The sequence below is a fragment of the Simochromis diagramma genome, unplaced genomic scaffold, assembly GCF_900408965.1.
Source record: "Simochromis diagramma unplaced genomic scaffold, fSimDia1.1 OVJJ01000590.1, whole genome shotgun sequence".
NCBI lineage: Eukaryota > Metazoa > Chordata > Actinopteri > Cichliformes > Cichlidae > Simochromis > Simochromis diagramma.
Genome location: NW_024387057.1, coordinates 1,424,212 through 1,440,376, shown reverse-complemented (window position 1 = coordinate 1,440,376; position 16,165 = coordinate 1,424,212). Strand labels below are relative to the sequence as shown.

The window sequence follows — 16,165 nt, the reverse complement described above, 5'->3', positions numbered from 1 at the left end:
TACACAAAGACTTTCAGCAGTGCAGTGTGCAGAGGTTAAGATGGGCTTCATTTTTGGGGCGAATTTAAGGACGATGCCACTTAATTGTGACAGGCCCAGTTTGACTCTGGCCTGCAGTGGAAAGCTGGATCTCCCGCTATTCCCTTTTTCCCTGTCTACTTTTATACTATTATATTCAATCTGGATCCAATAACAGAATCTGTATCACTGATGGACATATGGTTATTTTAAAAGTCAATCTAGAGTTCCACAGTGAGTTCCAGTATCCCAATACTTAAAGAAGAAAAAAAATACTTCCTTATAATCCTGAAAAAGCAACAGAGCGGGGGAAAACCCTCAAACTTTATGTCAGATATAATCTGACAAGAGAAGATAGATGAACAATAGCAGTGCCTTCCCCGCTGTTTTTATCTTAAAACAGAGTTTTGTGCACCTTGAAGTCTAAATTTAACTGGTTTCAGGAAGTAATATGAAGAAAAGCACTGTGTGGAGAAACACCTGTGAGGAAATGAACGACTTTAGCGTGAAGCAACGTAGGAACTACAGGGCTGACTAAGCATGTTTTACTTCTGGCCATAATTCAGTCAGTGTTATCCAAGCAGGAAAACACACACACACACACACACACACACACACACACACACACACACACACACACACACACACACACACACACACACAGAAATCAGCAGTGGTCAGGTTTCAACTCTGAAACGCTACTTTTCTGTCTTGCTCTTTTTTTTTCTTTTTTCTTTTTTTTGTCTCAATAAAAAGTTAACAACACAGACTGAGTAGGAAGTTTAGCTCCTGTAGAATATAAATATAGAGAGCTAATGTCTGTTTTAAGCCCAGGTCTCCTTTTACAAGTGTGTTGGATAAATATAGAGCCACCTGTGCATCCTTGATTAATAAAGACCCTCCATTATTCAGCACCAGGCTGCTGATATTCCATCTTTCCCCATTACAGCGTGGCTCATCATGTTTCGGGGTACATATTTCTATTAATAGCCGAAGGTCACCTTTAATCTTCAGGACCCGCTGCACTGTCATCGTGTGTGGGGCCTGGTCAGGATCACTTTTGGTTTGGTCCTGAGTCACGTTTGTGGTTACGTATTGAGGTGTAGTTTCCAACTTTTCCACAAGGGGGCGAGATGTAAGAGCAGGTGGCGTGCAGTGGCATTGAACAGGCTCTGTAATTTTCCCCCCAGCAGGAATATTATCATAATCGTGCTCTCATTGTGGAGAGGATACCCATGTGTCATTTTAATCCCTCAGTCTATAAATAACCTTCCCTTGGCTGCGCTGCGGGTGGAAGGGCCTTCGGTTTGGTGCATCATCTTTGCCAAATAAATCACCAAATCACTTTTATTGTCACGTCACATGTGCAGGTACACTGGTACAGTACATGCGAGTGAAATTCTTGTGTGCGAGCTTCACAAGCAACAGAGTTGTGCAAAAATACAATAACACAAAACAAGCAAAATATAAGAATGGCTAAATCTGAGAGTAATAAATATATGTACAATATAAGAGTGTAGCTGTTGCTTGGGGGAGCTCGCGACGAGGCTGCCATACTCGGTGCAATCTTGGTGTATCAAATACTTAAGATTTAAATTTTTTAGTGTTGTCTGAAGAAAACAAGTAGGCTAAGAAACAAAAATAAAGAAATGTCTCTTATTCATATGCCAAACACCATTGAAACATTGGGCATACAAAACTGTATATAAAAATAAAGCTTTTACACAAAAAGGGAAAAAAGACTTTAGACGAGCACTAAGAATAAGTAATATAGGGTTGTTAGGTTTTGGGGTTTTTTTGTGGTTAAATGACCCATTTAAGTCTGAAAAATAACCCCAACACTGGGATTTATTGATGGACTGAACTCTTCAGTTAGAGGCTGGAGGTTTCTTCTGCTCACTGCGCCTCAGGTCTGAATTGTTGCTGTGCCACGTCATTGCCATGAAGGGTTCACTTTGGGTCACGAGCTGATCATCATCTTCATCATCGTGCGTTTTTCTCTTCTCATTACCCGCTGTCAGCCTGCATTCATCTTTCAGCTTAATGGATGTCTCATCCCTCTCGTCTGCAGAAAGAAATTAATGGCTGCAGATGGTTTATCACGTTGGAGTTTTATCATATCAAAGCTACGCTCTGCAAAACGCCAACAGATTAAATGGTGTAATATCTTGTTATCTGTTTTTATATTATTCAGTTAATACAGATGGAGATACAAAGCATGTGTGATGCATGAAAAAGAGAGAGGGTAAAATTTTCTGTTTGGGGTGGGATAAAGTGTACTTGCAGACCCATGACGTGTCTGGATGTGTGACAGTATAGGATCATGTGAATAAGTCTCCATTCACACTGGACTAGAGACCAGTCTGCAACCATTTGGCATCCACTGGTCATGAAGTAATGATAGGTATTCTTCGACCAGTTGCGAGCCCCAGTCACACAGGTCTACAGACCATTCAGTGAATGTATCAACCATCAAAGCGTTGCTGTATTTGATTCTGATGTGTTTGTTGTGCCCGTCCATCGTTGCTATTTACCTGCTAACATACCACCCTGCTCACCTGTGCCCCTCATAGCCTCACTTCACCATGTAAACTCTTTAATCAAGCACAATATGTATAACTCCACCACTCCCCTCCTTATCACCCAGGGTCCCGGCGCGTTGCTAAATGGAGTCGGAGCAGCTGTACCACAGAGGTTACTGCAGGAACAGCTACAACAGCATCGCCAGCGCCAGCAGCGACGAGGAGCTGCTGGATGGAGCCGGCGTCATCATGGACTTCCACACCACCGAGGACGACAACCTGCTGGATGGGGATGCTGCCTCCCCAGGTAGGGAGTACGGGAAATTATTTTCCAGCGCTTTGATTGGTCAGAACCTGGACATCTTGAGCTTCCCTTCACGAATCCCCCGACCCTCCTTTCCTTGAACTCTCAGTGAGCTTCCCCATCGTTGCCATCTTACGGCTCTCTGTTGGTCTCTGGTTGTGAGTCATCGCACTGATGACGCTTGTGTGTGCTTCTGTCTTGTGCCACCGACACCCTCATCTTCATCATCATCATCAACTTTCTCTATGTCAAACCCTGGAAAAACTTTCTCTTAAACCATCCACCCAGCATCATTGTCCTGCTTCCATTTTCACCATTGAAGACAAAGAACTTTCACAGTTATCTTATCTCATATTCACTTTCTAGATTTTCTTTAAGAACCATTAACTTCTTCCTGTTTTCACCCATGAAAATTTCTGGAGCTGTATTACCAAATATGATAGTTTTCATCAATTAAATGTAACAGAAGTAACAAACATGTAAAACAGACATGGTACTTAACTGATTATCAATGACCTTTATAATATCGTCCAATTAAAACTGAGTTAATTAGCTGTTTTGTAATCATATGTAAGGCAGTTTCAGCAGCTCCATGTAGTTTTTTCTTCCTTTGTTCATTTGTTGCTGTCTCTGCATACCACCTTATTTGTAATTGTTGCTCTGTTGCGTGGTTTTATAGTTTGTCCTCTTCTAGCATCCTGTTCATTTTGCCGTGCTGTTTCCCTTGATCAGTTTGACCATATCACCTCTTTAATGTTCTTGCTTCCTGTTTCCTAAAGTGTGCCTCATTGCATGTTGTCATTTCTGCTTTTGTGCGTTCTCCTCCTCCTTTCATCCCTTGGCACATGCAGACGTTCCTGTCAGGTAGCTGTTAAGCGGAGGTGGTGGTAGTAGTACTGTCATGTGGCAGAGCGAGTTGATTGGCTGTGTTTTGCCATGTTGGAGCAAATGTTACAGTTACTTAATTACTTCAATCACAGACAGCGCTGAATGTGATCTCTGTGCCAAGCTGCCACATTTCATAATTCCCTTCATGCCTATCATTTTTCAGCACGGTCACCCGCTTCTCAGTCAGTCAGCGTCTCAGTGGTGCTCCGACTGGCTTATCCCCATCAGCACCCAATCCGCAGCTTCCTGTTTTCTCTTCCTCGTCTCAGTAAATATGCTGATTCGTTTAATTTCTTACTCGCAGCTGATCAAACAGAGAGCGCGCGTCGTGCTGAGGATGGTGTCAGAGGTGTCGGCCGAGCTCGGCTCTCCAAATATGAGCCGCTCGTGTTTAGTCAGGATATCTCTGCGCTGAAGCGGTGTCTCTCTTTGAATGCAGAATGAAGACTGATTTTGGCAAGCTAGTGTGTTTATGCAGGGGACAAAGGCACCGCATTCAGTTTCAACCCTGTTTTGAGTGTTTGTTTAACACAGAGGTTATTTTCCCTCTTTGATAAAAGGATAATTAGGATCAACTGTTTCTATTTGATACATTTCTTGAATTGCAGATGGCTTAAAATGAAGATGCAGTACACGACAATAATTGTTTTCTTTTTTTTTTGGTAAGCCTGTGCTGAAAGCAGAATCCTGACTGTCATCTTTCTTTTCTGTGGTCCCGGTGATTGCAGCTCTTCTTGCATACTGAATAGTGCAGCCGTGCATCTCTGCCACTTTTCCTGCTCCTTCTCCTGACTTTAAATCTGCAAAGTAAACACTAATACCTGTAGCCAAGCACACACACATACCCTAAGAGTCAGTCTAAGTAAAGGTTGAAAGGTTTCACAGGGGAGTTTTCCTTTAGTAAAGTAAAATGTTGAGTCTTGACTGAGCATTTTCATTATTAAACAGTGAAACTGAGGGTGACCAGGCTAGTCAGAGGAGAGACACATGACTTTTAACTGCATGGGCGACCAGACAAGAGGGAGATTGTACGGAACAAGATCAGTCTGGCTAGCTTTGTTGTAATGATCATTAGAAATAAGTAAATCAAGTTTGGCTGGATTAAACAAAAGTATCCTGGCAGGATCTTAACAGGAGCAGCAAAGGCATCATCTGTAGAGCTGATTGCTTGAAGCATGATTTATGTCTGCAGGTAGGTTTAGCATGCTAACACGTGTCATGGCTATTACACAACCTGATATTGTTCGTTATCAGGATTTCTTCAGTCACTGGGACTGAAAATCATGTTTATATACAGTTTTGAAAGACTGCACATGGGAGAAGTTTGCCTGCAGGGCTTTTTGTAAAAAAACAAAAACAGAAAGGCAAATTAATGTGTTACCTAAAGGCCTATTTTAGAGCAAATCCCCTTCTAAAAATAAATGTGTAGTTTACGCCCATCCATAGGGGCTAGAGCTTATCCTAGCTGTCCAGTCGGGATTCTGTCGCAGGGCCAGCACTGAGTGATGCACAAGCATTTATAGTTACCAGCTGGAGAGAACCAATACAGGCACAGGAAGAAGATGTGAACCCAGCCAGTGGATTTAAACTGAGGAACTTGTTCCTGTGAGCAGTGATAGTGCTAACCACTGTGCTGCACCATGCAGTTCATTTTCTGCCTAAAACTAAATAGTGATTGATAACTGCTTTTCTTACAGCATTTTTTAAAAATTGTTATAAAATAGTCTTTGTTTTATCTTAAAGTAATGTTGGCAAATTTAGGGGGTTTGTTTTGCTCCTTAGCAAAGTCAAGCTCTGAAAGCGACCTCTAGAACACAGCTCGATCCTTTTTTCTTTGTAACTTAAAAACACTGCAGCACGTTCCCGGGTAGACCCTGGTCAGTTCTGTGTGTGGCTTATTTAGCCAAAGTCACAAATACATAACAGTGGCTATACTGACCACACCGTTTACAGTTTAACTGCTGTTTATGTGCACTGCCACCATCTCGGATTGTTAAGCTGGGGTCGGTGGGGTTGCTTTGACGTTCCAAGTTGGAGATCTGACTTGAGGGCATGTTCCAGCCGTAAATTTCCACTTCAAAAGAAACCATCTTTATATGGAGCACACCCCTTCCACTTCAACATGAGCTACACCTTAGTGTTTCTCACTGAGCCGCAAAGCTGTGACATCACAATGTTGTGATTGGACAGTTGCAGTGATGGCGCTGGAACAGCAACACTGTATATATTGTTAGAAAACTACGAACACAGTGACATCGGATACACAATTACAGCACTGATGTTAGTTTTTGCTCTGATTTAGCATTTTGACATGTTAGCTTATTAGTATAAAATTCTGAACATGTTTTATAGATATTAGTATATTAGTGTTTGTAAAATAGCCCATCCAGTATTTTTAACACAGGTACTAGGTAGTATTATAGTTCCTTAAATGTCATATAGTACATTTTATAGTAATTGTTTGGTATTGCTTGGTGTATACCAATCCAGGGTATACACCAACCATGGAGCTGGATCATTGAAGTCACTGAAATTCATCCTGTGTGGAAATATTGAGGATGGCTCTGAGAGTTGTCGTCTTTGTCTCGTCTCTTTATGTGCAGAGAGTAGCAGAGGGTGTGTTTCAGGTACTGAGTGTTTATATAAGAGGGTTTGGCTTAAAGTTCCGTGTCTTCAGGTTCTGTTGATGTACTGTGAACGTGGTGAAAAGGTGAAAGCATAAATTAACCTTAAGCTGTCACCTTTTGTGTTCTCACTGCTGCTACAAACAGAAAACTGTGAGAGAAAACACTAATTATACACTAATGACACAGTCAGACAGAGAAACCCTTTTCTTTCTTTAAGAAAGCTTTAAAAACTAACAGTAATTAACAGCTAATGACTGGCTTCCTTTCCGCATTGATATTTTGGACCATATTGTAATGCAGCACATTACTACAGGCCTGAGCTCCACCTACCTGACTCGTCATTCATGCTTTGTGTGTGATAGACGTGGAACAGCATTCCCATGAACCAGTCTTGGTGCGAGCGAAGGAAATCTCTGGATGAATGCCTTTCCTTGAAGTTGGTGTGCTGCCCGTGTCTGCTTCTCTGTGCTATTTTTACGTGAGGGGTGGGTTCATAGAAAACCCCATAAAGCCCTCCTCTGAGCTTAGACTGCAGTGTGACCAAGGAGCCGGATCACTCGGTAGTCCCATGGAGTGTTGGAGTGAGACTTGTTGCACTGGACTTTTACTGGAACACATTTTATGGAAACCTGAGACACTTGTTGTGGTTTTGCAGCTTTGAAGTGCTGACGAGGGCTTTTTTTAAAGGAGGGAGGTGACAAACTATGGCTGATATCACCTGTGCCACTGCTGAGCAGCGATAACACGGCGTGACAAAAGGTAAGGGGACGTGAAGGTAAAAGGATTCAATTTGTGAAATCCTAGAATAACACATGTTAAGCCTGAAACCAAAAAAGAGGGAACTGAGTCTGGTTTTGGTTTCATATAATAACACGTGATTATACTGAGTTTACAAAACATCTTTGAAACATAGGGACTGATTCTTTTTGGATTTTACCCGTGACATTGTTTTCAGTTATTTTGGAGATGTTTAACCAGTAATGTTGAGTCATAGTGCCTAAGTTCTGGGATGTCCAGATAATATCTCGGGTGATTTTTGTTTTTGTTTGTTTTGGTCTGTGTCTGCTGTTCTGACGTGGTTGACGCTTTGTTTTTGGTTTTTATTCAGGATTCAGTTTCTTTCGCAACCCTCATAAATGTTTCATTTTCTTCTTGGATGCTAAAGGCAAGACAGCACATCAGTGCCCAACTACTACATTCTGCTTTCTTTCTTTCCATCCATGGACTGACAGAGATTTCAGATAAAAACTGGTGTGGAAAGTTTTCTTTATCATTTTAGGATGTAAATAGAGGTGTACTGTGCTGGCTGAGGCTCTAGGCTTTTCAAAATGCTTTTTATTGGTTTTTATTGGCATTCTTCATGTGTAGTGCGTCTTCAAGTGAGGTTTTACAACTTCACAGTGTCACGGACAGCAAATATTGATGCACTTCAGAAATGAATCAGTCTGTTGTGGAGTAAGATTTCAACGTGGATGTTAGTGACTCAAACTAAACAGCAACATATTAATGACTAACCTTGTGCTGTGGGTGAGCTCAACTCTTGGCTAAACATGAATGTTTACTGAGAACAGTCTAACCCACATCCTACATCCTTCTTGTGCTAATGCGTTTTACATTGGTGTAACCATAGCTCTACTGCTGGTCACAAGGCAGCAGATATACGCTAACTAGCTCAATTTCACTAGCCTTCAAAAATATTGCTAGCATTTACTTTTCTGTCTTTGTTTACGTCCACTGTTTAATGTGTCACAGTGCTTGTTTGCCTTTGGGATTTGAAGGAGCTTTGCACTGAAGGTTTTGTCCTCGCTGCTGAGGGTTCAATTCCCCGCCTGGCCATTTGCATGTCATCCCTTGACCTCTATACTGTTACATATATGGTCATTATGTGGGGTTTTTTGGCCGTTTTAGTCCTCCCTGCGGAGACTAGGCAGATCTAATGGGGATTTGATTTTCCTGAAATAACGCACATCAGTCTTAAACGGGAACGGGAAAAAGTAATCCTGTTACTTTACTGATTACTTATTTTCAAAAGTAATTAATTACTTAGTTACTTTTTAAAAAAACACAATTTACAACCTGAATAGGTGATAAAGCGATAGATCTTTCAGCCCAATTCTACTTTTTCTGCATAATCCATCATACAAAATGTAATCAAATGGAAAAGTCCCTTTTTAAAACTTGTTTTATTAGTTTTAACCTTTTAACTTTATGCATCAAGCAAAAAATTAATTATATGCAACATTCTCTGACTGGAAGAAATTTGTTTAACAACATCAGCCCCTCTGATGACATGGTCCAAAAAATAAATAAACTGTGGCCACAAAATACTACTTCGTGGGCACGTTATACAGGTATAACGTGCGCACGAAATGCTAATGTGTGGGCACGAAACACTTGACCGATAACCGCGATCCTTCCCAGGCCCTTGCAGTTGGTTGACTATAAAATCTATTATTTAGGTAGCAATTACGTCTGTAAAGCAACGTGGCTCTCAATATCCTGTTTAAATGTCTCTCCGTAATAATGGTTCCTTGCATTGCAGGCTTTTCAAAATGCATTTGTAGCTCATTCCCAGCCTAAAATAAAACTCAATCATACCGTCTCTGTCCATGGTGTATAGGTTTAGCCTACTCTTATGCCTATGGTTCTACGCAACTGTGATGTGCGCACGTCATCTATTTCGTTGCCACAAATGCGTAATCCGTTGCCACGTTATACCCAATTCGTGCACGCAAATTAGCATTTCGTGCGCACGTTATACTATTTCGAGGGCACGAAGTAGTATTTTGTGGCCACAATTTATTTGTTTTTTGTTACAAATAACGTGTTACTGCCCATCTCTGCCATAAACTATTAAAAAAAATAATATTAGTCCGATTTTATTTTTTTTTTTTTATCATTAATTGATTTAATTAACTACAATATGATACAAAGAAAAGCAAGAAACATTCACAGTTGGACATTTTGGCTCAGAAAAATTAATTAATCGTAAATCTCTGGTCAAATTTGTTGCTAGTTAGCTATTTTGTCTTTTTTAAAGCATGGTGTATGTGTTTCACTCCATACGGCTCTGTAAAAACTTTCTTTTATCCTCTTTACTGCAGTGCTTAGAGTGGAATTTTCCGTTTTGGAGCTCACCAACTCCACCGCTTGTAAAACACACGCACACCCCTGTGACCCGACACTATGGTTTCTTCCGTAAGAGGCACGGCTCACTGATCTCCCTTAGCAACTAAAGCGGGTAGGGCCGACCGGCCTGTGATCGTCTTTCCCTGTGTATGATGACATCATCAACTCTAGCAGTCAGCTGCTGCAGTGAGGAGCGAGCGAGGAGGAAAAGGAAGGAAGGGAGGGAGGACTGTGCGCGCTCTCTAACACACACAGGCACGTTTTTCCGCTCAAACAGACACGCGCGCTCTCTCTCTCACACAACCCCATTTGTCCTCCTCTGATAAACATGGCAGCGGGAGCAGCGAATGGCACACGCAGCGAGCATAGCGTAATGAAACTGAGCACGGTTTAGTTTAGCCTCATCTAGACTGTCAACATGGAGGAGGAGGACGCGGCGGCCGATCCCTATTTGCCTTACGACGGGGGAGGTGACACCATCCCCCTGCAGGAGATCCCTAGAAGAGGTAACGACACGTCCCCCCCTCCCTCTTGATTCCCTCCTTTTATAACGCTGCTGCGATAACATAGGTCGACCTCCTTCTGCTTGTACACTTGAGTGCATGTATCCATATGGCAGGTGGAGCAAACTACTGCCTCCTCTGCTTTATGGACCACAAGCTGCCATTTCCACAGTCAACAAGCTACCTAGCCGGCACATTCCTGCTCTGGCCTCTCCTGCTGATGATTAACCAGCAGTGTGTGCACGTCAGCCAAAGATAATGAGATAAACACAGGGTGGATTTGGTGTGAAGACTCGAGCTTGGGCCTGAGAACATCACGGGCATCCATTTTAATTTGTGCACAGACGTTCTGCAGAAACTGCTGGTTGTGCACATGTAAGCTGGATGTTTGTACATCTGCGCTGCTGTGCGTCTTTGCACCTCTCACAGTCTTTCCTGCAGTGAGTGTGAGGACACCTGTTGGCAAGATACAGGATGTCAACTCGCATCAATCAGCCAGGCTATCATTTTTTTTTTTTATGACATGTTCTCTGCTCTAATCTTTATCTTTCCTCTGTGGCGTTCAGGGAGTCAGGAGTTGGTTCCTTTTGGCCTTGTTAGATTTTTTTATGGTGAGCGAGCAGGGACAAAACACTTAAGCTTAGTAGGCAACCCCTACTCCCGGCATTCACGCTTCAGTCGGCAAATGTCTTCTGTTTTCATCAGTTTAATGTTGTTACTCTGGAATTTCTAGCAATTTTACGGTCAAAAGCACACTAGCTGTACTGCTGAAAAGTTTGAATTAAAGGTGAAAGTGGACACGGTGCAGTGCGCAGAGTACAGGCACTGCAAAACAAACTTATAGTAAGTCGATCGTCTTGTGGTCGTTGACCTGAAACACTGTGGCCTTGTCTCAGCTTGGTGAGCAGCACGTAAACACAACCTTTTGGACTTTGATCCATTTTTCTGTCCGCCTGGTTCATGGTACTCCAGCAGTGTGGACAGCACGCTGCTGTCTGTCCTCGGGCTCTAATGGGATCATTTATGATCACATGATGGCTGAGAAGTCTAACCCTGATGACCCAGCTGCTTCTAAGCCTTTCTTTGAATTACTCAACAGTAGTAGAGTAGATCTAATGAAGATTAATACAGCTGTGGTTGTTGGAGTGAAGCATGAAACCTCTAGTCACTTCTCATTTCATTGGTGATGGTTGTACAGGAAGGCTGTGTCTGTTCATTTAGAGAAGTGTGTTCTCCACTGTCAGCAAGACTCCGTGCACACTGACGTGGCGTTCTTCCTCCAATGCAGAACCGCAGCGCCGCGGTGCCAATGCACAGGGGAACATAGTTGAAGCCTTCTTTTTCTTTTCTTTTTTTAAAATGCATGTGTATTGTCTGCATGTCTGCTGAACCATCCAAGCACGATGCTGGAAATGTGCGCACATACAATCCCCTCTGGTTTCTGTTTTCCGTGGCGTCACCATCCACACCTGCAGTGGGACTAATGAGTGCCTGAAAGCGCAGCATCATCAGGAGGGGCTCGTCTGGTTTATTCCATCAGTGAAATGTGTTGTTTTGAAACGTTTCCCTTCTTAATCGAGCCACGTTGGTTCTGCAGTGTAGAGCAGCAGTCGTGTCTTTATCCTCCGTCGTATTCATAGGCAGATACTGCTGTGATCAACAAACCAGTCGACAGCAGAAAATATTAAAGGCAGTTTGTCTCTTTCGTAAAGTATTCACTTTTCTCTTTTGTTTTTCTATAAATGTGGCCTTTGTCAGGTTCAAGGATGGGCTGGCACATCTGCAAAAGAGCAATAGCAACACGTGGTGCACTGACGTAAACATGGAGGCCAGTGTAGTCAGCATTTATGGTGTCGGTTATGTCGATGTGCTGTGGAAACCTGCAAAACCGTGAGCTCCAGGATAAATGGAGCCAACTATGGGCTTCTGTGGCTGCCACTTCTGCATGGAGGGTTAGGGTTGTGACTTAGATGACTACATTGAAACGCAGTTAGGCACAATTTAAGGATGTGATGAAACATTGTTAACCACATCCATGAGCACTTCGCTAGATGACTCTCACGGTAAGATACTAGAGTCCAGGAAGTGACATACAAGTCCCTTTACTTCTGATTTGACTATTTAGATGTGCTGTGTACTTGATTCTCGCTTATGAAAATGAGAAGTGAAATGATTAGATTCTAGATTCTGTGTAATATGTGCTGCTCTTCACGTTGTCATGAAAAAGAGTTCAACACACAAATAAATTGGGTCACGTTAGGCTGTGGTATGATGAACCTGTTCTAACATTGGACATTTCTCTAACCAAACTGTTTGTGGTCGTGTTCGTGGTTAGCATTTATTAACCAGTTGTCAGCTGTGTGTTGGAGTCTTTTTATTTCCTGTTCAATCAGGCTGTTTGTTTTTTTTCTTTTCACTCCTCTCATGAGTCAGGCTGTGAATCATCTACAGAGATGCCAGGATAATAATTTTGGATAATAACTTTTTCAATTAAGGGGTAACATCAGGGCTAAAGGATTCTGAGAAAATTATTTTTTGTGACAAAATTCTGTTGTTGTTTTTTTTTTTTTTTTACAGTGAGTCAGGCTTCAGTTCAGTATTTACAAGCCATCAACTTTTTAAAAATCTTTTTCAGTCATCCTTGTAACGATTTTTGATACGTTGCTCATACCGAGGCTGCTGGCCGCCTGTGAGCCCTGGATAGCTTTAGCTTTAGCGCCTTTTTCTTTGTAAGCTTCTTTGAAAAGTCCATGTGTCAGCTGCGTGAGGGTGATACAAGTGTCTAAGTAGGGTATCGTTTCATTTTTGAGGTGATCTCCCTCTGATTTACCCTGGCAAAATGGCGTCTTCAATCACAGTGAGGAGCTTCCATGCTAACCACTTGTTAGCATGTGGCTGCGTGACGACTGTTCGCCTGAAACTGACTGCCTCATAATCAAACATACATGAAGCTGGCTGTCTGATCAGTCCGGTCTCTGGCCGGTCCATTGGTGATGCACTGTGTGTTTTCCTCTCTGCCACACATACAACTGAGGATGCAAGAGGCAGGTGAAGATAAACTTAGGATTATACTTAAACTGACATCATTTCATTTCATTAAATAAAAACTGCAAACTGTAAAGGCCTTTTTCCAGAGCTTGATCCTTTACGAATCTGAGTTTTAAATTTGAATATGTTGTCTTGATATATTTAATGTCAGCTAAACAGCACATGCTGCAGAGCCCTGTCAGCAGAGGTTGTTATAGCAACAGGATGTCCAACTTGTGGTGTCGAAACAAAGTAAGTAATTGAAATTTGTTCTCAATAAACTAAAACCACCGAAATTATGGAAGGATTTTTGTCACTCTTTTGTAGTTACTATGCAGATGTAACCTTGATTAGTCAAAGGAAACTCGATACATAAACAGAAGGTTTATTTCTACCTTTGTTATTTGTTGAGCCCTTATAGGTGCACCTAGTTTATTGACCTGTCCAAAGCAAACATATGAGGCTTGTGTTGTGCACTGAGTCATCGCCCCATCACTCAGCCAATCCATCCCCGCACTGTAACCGTCACTCTGAAATCAAAATGGAGACGGATACAATCTCTGTAATGCTTCTCCTTATTGCTGCTGACTCCACAGCAGCTGCAGTAGTGTCTTACACAGTCACTACTCCTTACTGTTCACTGGACAGGATAGGCAGCGTCTAATCAGGAGCATTTCATCCCTGCTTCTTCTCCTCCTACATCCTGTCAAACCTCAAAGGGAGCGACATGAGCTAATAAGCAGCTCTTTCAGAATCTCTGTTACGGCCCTGTTCAGGTCTGTGGGAATCGGGCTTTACTCTGGACTAATGTCTCAGAAAGATTTTGACGTTACCCCACTGCAGTAGTAGTTAATGATGTGGCTGTGTAGGAATGCAGAGGAAAGCACGAGGATGTGTTTCATGATCTGTTTTAATGATCCCAACCACTTAAGGTCACAGTGATGAACAAACCGTTGTGTGATAAGCCCTGTTCATTCTTAGTTTCTCAAGATATTAAAAATGTAAAGAGGAGTTTTGTTGTGGTGCCTGGAATTGATGTGTTTCCTGTACTGAAGGTCATGAGAGTTACCCCGTTGTATGTTTTGACTGGTTTGGCACTTATACTGTATTTATACTTCTCTCTGTGTGTGGGTACCATATAATGAAATGCTGTTTCTACTGTAGGCTGTTTCTTTTTATTGAAGGTAAATTTATCTGATATTATATTTGCATATCTTACTAAATACTTAAATAAAACAATTATAATTTGTGTTGTAAACTTCTGACACAGTTATTTAGTTTAGTTTTACTCTTTGTCTCAGGGACTGTGCGCAAAAACAGTGCTGTCATGGCATGATTGGCTCGTTTTTGGAAATGGCCTCAAGTGGCCAGAAGAGGAACTGCAGGGATTTTTTTTTATCCTTCCATGTTTGCAGCACTTTTATTTCAGTCAGGGTGACTGTGCATCTAATTAATACTGACAAGTATGGCTTCTTGGAATTGGCTTGTGTGTGTGTGTGTGTGTGTTCCTGTCTAGCTATCTTTGTGAGCTATCTGCATTCTAATATACTTGTGAGAATCAGCAGTCACTTGTGAGGACACACAACCTGGTCCTCACATTTTTGAAGGCATTTTTGAGGCTCAAAATGGGGTTTTAGTGTCAGGGTTACAATTAGGTTATGGTTAGGGTTAGGCATTCATTTGTAATGGTTAGGGTAAGGGGCTAGGGAAAGCATTATGTCAATAAAAGAGAGATAGCTGAACGGGTGTGTGTGTGTGTGTGTCATGAGATATAAATATGAAAATCTATCCATGTTTTTAATCCTTTAGGGAGCTCATTCTGTTCTTTATTGGACTTGAGTAAAAAAAGAAGACTGTGCAAAAGCTGAGCTACTAGTAGTAGAGTACTAGTAGAGTGTAGCTCTACTAGTAGTTCATCACAGTGTGCTGACCCTGCTCTAGTTTCCTATTCAGAACTTGTGAGGTTTGTTTATAAAATAGTCTTTTAAAGTTGTCTAAATATTAGAAAGTGTCATTGCACTCACATGCAGCCTTGTTACTTCCTGTGAGTAACTTTCTGTAGATGACTATCTTGTATTTCCGCGTGTTCATCTTGAAGCTCGGAGAGCACCACAGTATTAAACGAGCTCAGCATGAAGATCTGAAAAAGCCTTTTTGCTTAGATGTCCCAGTAAAATATCTGAAAGCCTTGTTTATGAAGATGTCCTGGTTTAGCTGCTCACCTGTTAAAGACAGTAAAATACAAACATTGGATCTTTTGTCTCCGTCATTATCAGCTGGGTCAGGTAGGACTTGTGAGCCATCTTACTGTCTGCTTTGGTGGTGTTGGTTTTAACACACGCAGTAATTACACCCATGTTCGTATTTGTTCATTAATCTCATATTGTTGACTGTCCCCACACAGGAGAAATGAGCTATACTTGTTGGATTTGCAGGCCTTGTTGTTGTGTCATTTAATCTTATTGTTGCGCACAGTTCAGTCTTTGTTTTCAGATGAATACTTGTGTTATCTGAAGGAGGAGGCTCGGGCTCGATTTGCTGACAGTTTCAAATGTCAGAGGATGGACTTTTCTCTGATTTCTCAAACAGGCTTTGTCCCAAGTTAAACAAACTAAATGGCGCTCTTAAGGAAACCTGCTGCATTATACGGATGTTGTGGAGGGATTTTAAAGTCTCCCACAGGTCGCTGTTGTACATCAGAGATCGTTTCTCATCACGCCGCCGCCTCAGGCAGCAAAGAGAAATGTCAGCCGTGTAAAGCCTGTGATGCTTCTCAGATAAGACGCAGAGAATCGGCCCCTCAACTCGCCCTGATGTGTGTGCGTCTGTGTGCAGATGACTCAGTATGTTTTGTTCTGTGTTCATACTGAGCATGTCCGTCCTGCCAGAGCAGGTCAGACCTAACCAGTGACTGCCGGCGTCTCGTCCCAGCATAATGAGCAAAGTCATTGCACAGAATGAGAGGATCAGCCCATCTCTGAATACTATATGGGTATTCATATAGTATTCAGCTAACAATGTTTGCTGCTGTTTCGCTTATCATTAATGAATTTTTCCTGATAATAATCCAAGTCATGTTCAAGTCATTACTTACAAGATAGAAGTGGTTATTTGGCCTGAAGGGAGTCACATGGTCCTGCAGCCTGT

The 16,165-nt window shown here is 42.0% G+C and overlaps 1 protein-coding gene across 6 annotated transcripts in view; it reads left to right on the top strand.

The window, feature by feature from the left end:
• The window catches only part of clcn3 (chloride channel 3), a 43,165-nt gene that overhangs the window by 8,284 nt on the left and 18,716 nt on the right, over positions 1–16,165 (top strand). For 2 of the 6 annotated variants that reach the window (XM_040045143.1, XM_040045146.1), the window contains exon 2: positions 2,666–2,847. The exons of 1 other annotated variant lie outside the window; for it this stretch is intronic. In XM_040045143.1, coding sequence (XP_039901077.1) covers positions 2,685–2,847 — 163 coding nt within the window. In that variant the 5' untranslated portion in view covers positions 2,666–2,684. Of the gene's footprint in view, positions 1–2,665; positions 2,848–9,294; positions 9,995–14,740; positions 15,304–16,165 lie in introns of those variants that run through there. 3 more of the 6 variants (XM_040045144.1, XM_040045148.1, XM_040045145.1) reach the window with 3 other exon arrangements.